Source organism: Amphiura filiformis, chromosome 8 (assembly GCF_039555335.1).
Source record: "Amphiura filiformis chromosome 8, Afil_fr2py, whole genome shotgun sequence".
Taxonomy (NCBI): domain Eukaryota; kingdom Metazoa; phylum Echinodermata; class Ophiuroidea; order Amphilepidida; family Amphiuridae; genus Amphiura; species Amphiura filiformis.
In genome coordinates this window covers 1552607-1563218 of record NC_092635.1, presented here as the reverse complement: position 1 = coordinate 1563218, position 10612 = coordinate 1552607, and the positions used below count along the sequence as shown (strand labels likewise).

The window sequence follows — 10612 nt, the reverse complement described above, 5'->3', positions numbered from 1 at the left end:
CCGTAGAAGCGAGAGCTTATTAAGGATAGTAACATGAGTCGACATTCTATTAATTTGGATCAGTGTTTTAAACCACATGTCAAACGCGTAATTAGAGAAAAACGTGTACAATATGATCATGATGATATTGAGACGAGTGGGCTGGCACGAGTCTTTTACAAGATTGAATCGCAAACAAAAAACGCAGTGTACTTCTCAATATTAATACATTAATCTTAAAGGGAATTAATCAATGATATATTTCCATAGATCTTGCGATTGGCCAATTATATCAAATCAAATGTCTTGGGCGCTTTACCATATTTACCCCTCCCAAGAAAAATCATGCAGATGGGGCAGAAATGAGACCCTTATGTCAATCCTTGAGATCTCCGTTATAGAACCCATGCTATTACTCTTGTGTATCTGCTTTATTTGTCCCAATATTTGAGTGTAAACATCGCTAGGTCATATCTTTGAATGTTACTCATATACTATATATATAAATCACGTAAAACTTGTTACAGCAAAATGTAATTTGCAAACGGTTATGCCACACGTGTTCCATGTTGCTATGGTAAAATTCATTGATCAAGTTCCATTATTCTTATTCATTGATCGGTTAAAAGTGTGTCTCGTACCGTAAAATGGGGTAACTTCGGTCAGCGGGGTAACTTTGGTCGGTCAAATATATTTTTTTAAATGGTCATATTTTCGTACAGCAATATTGTTTTTGGTCATATTTGGTATCAATTTGTTAAGAAATATATTTGGAAGAAATAATAGTCGCTCATGTCCAATTTCCTCGAAATTTACGAAGAAATCAGGATTTTTGACCAAAAATTAGCATTTTTTTACATTTTTTTCAGAAAAACTAAAAATTGATATTTGTGAGCAAAAATGTGTGCTTGATTAATTTTGCAAGATGTTATTTGTCACAAAAAACAACAACTTGCCCATATACAGCGAAGATCTATTTTTTTTTTTTTCTTCCGGCCTAAACCGTGCGTACGGATGCCCGATCCCGATGCATGTTATGGCTTTCCAGTTTGCATGTAAATCTTTTTACGTGAAAATCTTTTAACCAATCAATAAACAAAAAATATTTGAATGAAAGCATAGTGGAATGAAGATGCAATTTGAAACACTGACAATGAGTAAGCTTAAAAAACCACAACACGTGAACATGAGAGTGCGAGTTCTTGGACAGCCTAAACTGGCATACTGTACATAGTCGGCCTATGTCGAAGCATGGTGGAGTTTTTGTGTAATCTTTTAACCAATCCATGAACAAAAAATCTATGAATGAAGGACATATATATATTCATTCGAAGTGCTGGTTAAAGCTATGGTCCCCTTTAACCAGAACTTCTCATAGCAGTATATAAAGTCTGCACAAAAAGTAACTCAGCTGTTATAAATACGCCTATAGATTTGTCCAATTTCGTTCAATATTGACAATACAGCAGTGTTTTGAAAGAAAAATACCCCAATTTAAAAGTTGTCAGTTATTTGTATTGATTTGAAGTAAGGGCGAAGATAATGGCGGGCTTTACGTGTTTACAGTGCTGGCATTATAACCATCGCTGTAAACTGCAACTTTTAAATTCGGGTATTTTTCTGTAAAGGCACTACTGTGTTGCCCCGGCTGTGTTGTTAATATTGAACGACATTTGACGAATGGGGTATCAAAATGAGCGTAAATAAATCATGCTTCTCTCTATGTTGAAATACTGTGAAAACAATTATTAGTTCTGAATCTATAGGCGTATTTATAACAGCTGAGTTGCTTTTTGTAGTAAATGCTATCTGGTTGTTGTTTAAATAGCTACCCTGATCCTATGCTCGTATCGTTCAATACATCACAGATGTACGTAACCTGTTGTTTATTGTGTTATTCCACAGACATCGTTTATTGTTATAAATAACTCTTCTGAAAAATATTTACAACTTTATGTGCTTATTTAATACAAGACAGTACTTGATAGGTGGACAAATATTTGGCAAAATGCTTTTAAAACGCCTAAAAACCATTATATTATCAGAACTGACATAACAAACTGTTTTGCATCGTATCACTTTTGATTTATAGACATTTATACACCCGATTTACTAGACCCCGTTTAGATATAAGCTGTAACAATTATGTGTAGTACCGTACCTCCTAACAATTTAAATAACTGAAATGTGGACATTTCATAATATTCACGAAAAATTAATCATGATGCTCAATGCAAACGCTAGTGATCCAGGTTGGAAAACCTCTTGTTTGTTGTCACGTTTATTTTGCTTTATTCGACATGAGTCCTCAATCGATGAAAACCAAACTTGGCATAATAATGATAATACAGAAAAGCATAACACGATGACACCCTGTAAGTTTGAACAAAATATTTTTCATAAATTAAACACAAAAAATCTATTAGTCACCAAGTAGCCGGCTGTTTAAAGCAGTGGTACCACTTTTATTCAAAATGAACTTTGGTCTCACCTTTCAGATGGGGCTTAGCAACTATAAGCACGTGGCTATCATAATTGACACCAACATGACCATAAAAGTCCACTTAATTACGTTTGAGCTAGACAAATTTGGAACATCTTGTTTTTTGTTGTAAGTATCTCTAAAAGACAGCCTCAACATGTGAACAAAATGTTAATTTGCATAAAATGACAATTTTCGCTTGTGCAGGGCTTAAATTTCCAGTATTCCTCCCATTATTAGGATTCACGAACAGTACAGTTTGACCAATCTTCGATGAACAGTTTTTGAGCTACAGACATAAAAGGTCAAATGTTAAAATGTGGTCTCCGCCATTGGTCCACAAAGGTAATAAATCAAAACTTGAGAACAAAATTGCCACACCTTGGTCTTATATATGCCAGCATAGCGGACTGGACATTTTTGCATAGAATTTGTCAGGTGAGCATTCAACTTAATTTCAAGACCATCCTCTTTCAATATAGCAGCTCACGCTCTGGTAGGTCTGACCTTGGGTGGGAAAGCTGCATAGTGAGAAACAATGTGCAGAGTGCGTATGGCCATTTGACTACTCTCTTTAGATTCACAATGTTTCAATCTCTGTTGACAGCATCAGCACACTGTTATATCACTTTATGCTAAAATATTGTTCTGTAAGACAAGAAATTTAGCAAAAAATCTTTTTAAAACTTTGGAGCATCAAGCTTAATTCGACCCGTGGTGGATCTGACATTTGCCCAATTAACTTTATAATATATCCTACATACATAACATCTGGTAAAAAACATCGCCAATTCTGCAGCTCAGCCCAGCCACTAACCATCCGTGATTCAGCTTGACACACCATAGTTAATTCCCAGGGGTAATGGTCAGACACTTTGCACCATGGTCATTCTTAATCGTATCCAAGAATAATCTAATCCTTGGCCATATCCTTTCCTTAACCTGTCGTTATACAACAAGCCCACCGGCGCAGTGGGCTGGACAATATTGTTTACTGGTTCACTTTGAATTTGGTAGTTAAGTGATATAGATGCTGGCGAAGTACCAAAAGAACACTGCCTAATCCCGCAGAGGGATTATTTTTGTTGGCACGCTAGTAGCACAATTAAATGCGTCAAAGCAGTTTACTGACGTCACTACCTAACTCGAGATGAAAAAGTATTTTCCAAAACAAGTAACATTTTACTTACAGGATTTACCTCTGGTATGTATTCTGGTGTGGCATTTGCGTTTACTTGTATCTGAAAACTATTTCTGACTATGAACGGGTTTTTCATTGGGGTGAAGATTTCTAATATGTTCTTTCAGATAACTTTTACTTTTGAAACGCTTCCCACAATACTCACACAGATAGGGTTTTTCTTTTGTGTGAGTAGTGAGGTGATCCACCAGATGACCACTTCGTGTAAAGTACTTCTGACATAATTTGCACTGGAAGGGTTTCTCGCTTGTGTGAATTCTAGTGTGAATTCTCAGGTCAAACTTCCTTCTAAAGCACTTCCCACAATACTCACACTGAAACGGCTTTTCTTTAGTGTGAATTCGGAAGTGTTCTTTAAGTCTTTCACTTGTTATAAAACACTTCTGACAACACGTGCACTGATAGGGTTTTTCTTTCGTGTGACTTCGGATATGCACTTTTAGAGCGGAATTACAAGAACATAATTTATGACAATATTCACACTGATAGGGTTTTTCTTTCGTGTGACTTCGGATATGCACTTTTAGAGCGGAATTACAAGAACATAATTTATTACAATATTCACACTGGTAGACCTTCATGGAGAGCTCCTCTTTGGTGTGAATTACAATGTGTCTCCTCAAATCAATATACTGTGCATAGTATTTACCACAATACTCACACTGATATGGTTTCTCTTTAGTGTGAGTTCTAATATGCCGTTGTAGAGAAGAATAGTAACGAAACACTGTCTCACAATATACACAGTGATAAGAGTTATCTTTGGAGTGAATACCGACGTGTCTTTTCAGATCTTTATTCCCTGCAAAGTTTGTCTGGCAATACACACATTGATGTAATATGTCTTTAGTGTAAGTTCGGATGTGATACGGTTTCTCTTTAGAGTGAGTTCTTATATGCTGTATTAGAGTGGAATAGTACGGAAACACTTTCTGACAATATACACGATATACACAGGGATAATAGTCATCTTTATTACAGTGTATTCTGGCGTGTTGTTTCAGGTCTTTGTTCTCTGCAAAGTATATATGGCAGTACACACATTGATGTGCTTTTTCTTTGGTGTGATGTTTCATGCGTTTATTCTGATCACCACTGTCAACAAACCATTTCTCATAGCCCTTCCTTACATGTTCAATCATCATATGTACCTGTAGATCATGTTTGCTGGAGTAGGTTTGCTCACAAATCTTACATTGGCAAAATAGGTTCTTCTGGCTCTTCCTGCAGCAACGTTTATTGTACTTCAGCTTGTGTTTGCGTGCATGCTGTGAAAATGTGTCAAAAACAGCAAAACTGACTCTGCATATTGTGCATCTGAACGGTTGAAACATCGTCGTTATCCTCTGGTAGTGTCTGGTAATACCCACCAGCTAGCTTGGCCTACACAAAAATAAATAATGGACTTGATAAACGTGTGTGACCCGATGGACATCCTTATCATTATCTCATCAACATTATGGTATCACATGAAAGTTAGAGGTAAAGAACAAGTTGAAATAGATATCATATAAAATTTGTTATTACTGGGCGATATGCCCACAGTCAGTAATATAATCGTGTAAAGAAGCCCTCCCTCAGAAAGCGCGCAATTTCTTCAGAAAAGAAGCAGTTCAATCATTTTGATAAAACCTGTATATTTTTTATATGTTCAATTTAAAATTGAGCGTGCAGTTTTCATAATTGCGATTTGTTAATATTTAATATAGCACGTATAAGTCTATAGGACTATTGGAGCATTTTTAATTTAATATATTTAATAACCATGAAACGGTAGTGAAAATTAATAAATATGTGCTTTAGTTAGTAATTGCCAATTTCAATACATCTGCAGAGTTAATATGACGATGTGCTAATACTAAAAAGTACATCTTGTTGCGGTGCTTTGGGGGAAGGCGTGGTGTGTGTTGGGGGCTGTGTATGTTTCCTCTTTTTTTTTTTTTTTTTAAACATTTTCCCCGAATGCTGTTTTTAATTTCGTTCTGAGACTGAATTATTCGGATACCCGTCATGCTTGTATTTTTAGCGAATGTAAATAAATATAAATATAAAATACAAAATTTTGACATTGTTCATTGTGTGCCGACATACCAAATGAAGTGAATATTGTGGAAACTCGTTAATACAAGCTCTGATAATACAAAAAACCTGATAAGACAAGCTTGATTTTCAGGTCCCTGGCACTGAATCCCTATGTAATATGTGATGGATAAGAATTTCCACTGTACCGAGATTTATACAGCGTGATATTGGTAGTCAACGGTGTTTTTATTTATGATAATCATCATGATCATGTAATATATTGATTTCAAGTGAAATGCCCTATTTCACTCATAAACATATTAATTACGGTAGTCTCAAATATGGTATACCATATTTGAGACTAATTCAACAGTTTTTGATGATTTCTTCGGAAATATACCGATTTGGAACGCCAAATTTCAATATGTTTATGAGAAAAATATGAGCATTCTTCCGATACAGAAATCAGCATTTTGATGAGGTAAAGTGGGGGATGAGATTGTCAATCAGGTTACCCTTTAATGCAAAAACTTAGGTAAATTTAAGGTTGCCCATGACATTGTGTATTATTTCCTTAATGCATTGCAATGGTTAAAAATCATGATGTAAGTCTCAATAATATGTAGTTTGAAGCACAAGTTTGCTCCCAATTCACATGTACACATAGCCCATCGTGTCAAGTTTGTTTTGATCCAAGCGAAGTCATTTTAAATGTCGCGCCTGTCTAATTCGATTGCTCGTGCGCATTAGGTACAATTAGTTATTGAAGCGGAAATTTGGGTTGATTGATCTGAGCATGCACATAAAGTCGTAACAGACCTGGCTCATTGCACACAGGGTGAACTGGGTCGTGCTTCCGATCCCCGTTGGTAATTTCGTCTCAGAGGAAGCCAACCAAATTTGCCATGAGTTTGCATGGCTAAAACAAAAACCATGAATATTAAGCAGTCTATTCATGCCCATATCGATGCCCATTTCCTGTTTAGGGCGCACACCACCAAATAATCGTCCCATTGAAATACACGGGAAAATACAAGAAAGTAAGTTTGTTTTTCTACCCCATGTAAATATTTTTTAATATTTTGATCGAACCAATATATTAAATAAAGATTACATTTTTATTTAAATATGATTTTTTGGGACAAGTTTAAAAGACAATCTTGAGAGATACGAACTCCTGATGGCGCTGCCATCCCCCATTTCAGCCGACACTAGCGCCTGCTTACCAGGTCCGGCCATGATATTGTTCCGAGAGCTTATCACATTCGATTCGAACATTTTCTGAACAGATTTGTAATGTTGAGCTCCTATTCTATCATTTTCATCAAAACAATCAAGAGTCACTCAAATTTGGTTCCCTCAGGACACCGATATATTTTCGCATAATTACGCACTATTTTACTGTGTTTGAAGGGCACACATCACTACAACAAACTCCCATTGAAATATGTGTAAATATACGGTACATGAAAGAAAGTAAGTTTTTCTACCCCCCATGTAAAACCATTTTTCATATTTTGGTAGCACCAACAGGTTGAGATCAAATTAAAGCTACCTGAACAGCGCCACCCTTAATTTCAGCTTGCACGAATGCCTTTTTACAATTCAACCTATTTTGAACTGAAACATTTTGCCCCTAAACCATACAGAAAAAGGTATGTCCATATTTAGATTCCTCATCAAATTTCCCTTCAGAAAATCTATACTTTGACTATAGTAGGATAAGTAATTAAAATTTTACAGGGCTTTTAGATTTGAAGACATCCGCATTACTTACTACAGTGTTTAATATGAAAACCGATAGTTTTGTATGGAAAATTTTGTATTTTCTAGACTATTGGTTTTTTGAAACAAGTTGAGACTAACTTTTTAATAAGCTACAGGGACCTGAACAGCGCCAACCTTATTTTCAGCTTGCATGAATGCCTCCTTACGGATTAGTTTCGGGAGCAAACTTTTTGACCAGATCAAGATGCACCATTTTGTGATATTCTGAACATTGATCAATTGCATATCTTTTAATTTAATTATAATAAACAAACATGGCTACGGTACTCATCTTGGTCCCAAGGGACACTCACTTGTTTGCACTACCGACCTATGTTTACCGGGACTATCAAGGGTTACACCAAATGAAGGATTTAAGTGGTGTTCTGCCTGATGGGTGCATACACTAAATCCTTCCACATTTGGTGTAACCCTTCATAGTTCTGTAAAAAATAGAAAAAATATATGGGCATCCCGAGGGAAACAAATTTGAGTGAATCTCAACACTACAAATACGGTAGTATATTCAGAAAATGTTCCAAATTGAATGTGCATGGGTGATAGGCTCTCAGAACAATATCATGGCTGGAACTGGTTGGGAGGCGAGATGGTCGGCTGAAATTCAGGATGGCGTTGTTAGGAGTTTGTATCTCTCAATTTTGTCTTAACTTGTCCCAAAAAATCAAATTTAAATAAAATGTCATCTTAATTTAAGACATTGGTTCGATCAAAATATTAAAAATTTTGTTACATGGGGTAGAAAAACAAACTTATTGTCTTGTATTTTTCGCGTGTATTTCAATGGGGCGATTATTTAGTGGTGTGCACCCTGATCAAAATGGTCTTTAAATCTCAATGTACTGAGCACAATACAGGATGTGTGAATAAAATATGTAGTACATGTATGATACATAACAATGTCAATGCTGAACGAAAAACGTGGATAGCACGTACTATAGCAGCCTACATCAGCACTGACGACGTGATGTAAACATACAATGTACAGCACGCTTTTGATTTAGACTAAAAACCAAGGTTAACATGCTGCTTAAAATTGTATTTTTGTGCTCCCCAAATATTATGGTTGCCCCAAAACATGATTTTGGTAGAGTAAGGATCACTACATCGATATATCATGACTTTACTTTCAAAATGAGACTTTTTCATCCTGAAAATTGGGCATGTTGCATGAACTTCAACATGTCGGTAAAATCATTGAGCATTTTTCAACCTAGCACCTGCGTTTTATTCCACGTTGGAATCCAAAATGTGAAATCGCAATGTATCACACACATCGCATATAAATTTAGTCAATCGCTGCACCTTTATTATAATGATTTGTTACAAACAAAAGAATCATAATAATAATTAGACTTTTCTTTTTATGTTCATTATCCTTGACTGTCTTTAACATGTTGTGAAATGTACACATTTTGTGCATTTTCAAAGAAGTAAGTTGATTTCGCACATGGACAATCTTCAAAACTGGCTAAATATTATGTGACCTTGCTTTGATACAGGAGAGTGGTTTTGAATATATCAACATATGTCCAATACCTACGGCTACGTTTGGAAATCACAATCTCTCTATAACATTACTATTACAGGCGTATACAACCGTGCCCGGGTTATTGTACGCAGATTGACATATTTGAAGCTGGCCTGGAGTTCTTGAGCACTGGTACGTAGCGACTACGTCGAGTACATAGAGTTGGGTATAGAATGATGGACATGATTATAAAATGATGAATTAGTTCGCAACACAAACTTAAATAACAGGCAAAACAGACACATCATTTATCGGTATGACATTTTCGTATTGGTGCTGCCCCCTGTGCTGCCCTATCTAAGTTTGCACTGAAGTGCCATCTCAGTTTTGGTGCACCGATGTGGATCATGTGTTAATGAATTTTTATTTATTCTGGATAAATAATGGGGTATTAATTACAATTACAAGCATAAAAGTTTAGACAAGAAGTACAAGAAGCTGTGTAATTAATATTATGACAAACATGCAACTATTTTAGCTACAGGAGCCTTGTATTTTTTAGTGCAACGTTGCACTAGCTTTTTGTATACACTTCATCCCATACCGTTGTGCAGACCTACTACGGTATGGGTTCCTCGTACTAATGATGAATAGAGGATAGATTTGTCAATCCGCTACCTTAGCCTAGGCTTTTCTACTTCTCCAACGTTTAAGCGACTAAGCGTTTTCTACTTTACTTCTACTTCTACGAATATACTCGTCGTTTTATATTTATATGATTATAAACTTTACCTCAATTATGTTTTACCCACGGGGTTTTACCTGTGCCACATTCGTCTCCACGTACATAGATTACAACTTCCTACACGTCGCTTGCTTGCCGCATTATGCATTGCTTGCCGCACTATGCATTTATACTTGCATGTCTTTGTACCCTTTGCGGTTGGTGTTGTTGATTTCTTGTTTATCACAATTTCACTAATGGCAGCCTGTCGCCTATTCTTTGCCAAGGATGATTAAAGCTTGGATATGACAATCGCTTAGTAACATGTGTCCAATTACTATTCAAATACCGTATTGTTATTAAGATGATGTCGGGACCTCATCCAAAAATATTTATCCCTGATAATTTGTATTGCAAGGTCATATTCGAAATTAACATTAGCATTATGTCAACATACATAACACCTATCACCATCTAATAATCATCACCGATTTTATTTTATCGTATTTTTTAACAAATCCTTCCTCGCAATCCTTATCGCGTCGCGGAATTATGCAAGGGGTTTTGCGGGGAAATGTCACTTATACAATGGTTCAGTGCTGAAACATCAGCAGTACGGTAAAGATACCGGTAGTTCTGTGCAATGCATTTTAGAATGTTTAAACCCAAAATTGTGTATATTTGTTTTCACACTGGTACATTTCCTAATTATGCATCATTCCGCAATGCAACATTTATTGATCGTTACCACTGCAAATTCGACTTTTTGACAATTCTTTTTGTGTTATTGGATAGGGATGAATAAATTTGCTTTGCATTCTAATTTCAATGAAAATCAACTTAATTTGAAAATTGAGTGCTAATAAATGATACTTTTGTGTGGCGGAATGATGCTTTTAATCATAAAATTGGTACTCATTTCTACAGTATAGGCCAGCTGCTAAGTTT

General features: G+C 35.8%; 1 protein-coding gene across 2 annotated transcripts; it reads right to left on the bottom strand.

The window, feature by feature from the left end:
- Positions 1-1854: 1854 nt before the first annotated feature.
- LOC140158493 (uncharacterized) lies at positions 1855-9900 on the bottom strand. 2 transcript variants are annotated; one of them, XM_072181592.1, is made up of 2 exons: positions 9733-9900; positions 1855-5045 (listed from the first exon to the last, which is right to left on the bottom strand). In XM_072181592.1, the coding sequence occupies exon 2, from the start codon at positions 4994-4996 to the stop codon at positions 3710-3712; it is 1287 nt and encodes a 428-aa protein (XP_072037693.1). In that variant the 5' UTR covers positions 4997-5045; positions 9733-9900; the 3' UTR covers positions 1855-3709. The 2 variants fall into 2 exon arrangements, with proteins under 2 accessions (XP_072037693.1, XP_072037694.1); XM_072181593.1 differs by having other exon boundaries at positions 9763-9900.
- Positions 9901-10612: the final 712 nt, after the last annotated feature.

What these genes read in the sequence shown, in the direction of transcription:
- LOC140158493 (XM_072181592.1), bottom strand. Translation starts at nt 4,996, where the DNA reads ATGTTTCAACCGTTCAGATGCACAATATGCAGAGTCAGTTTTGCTGTT.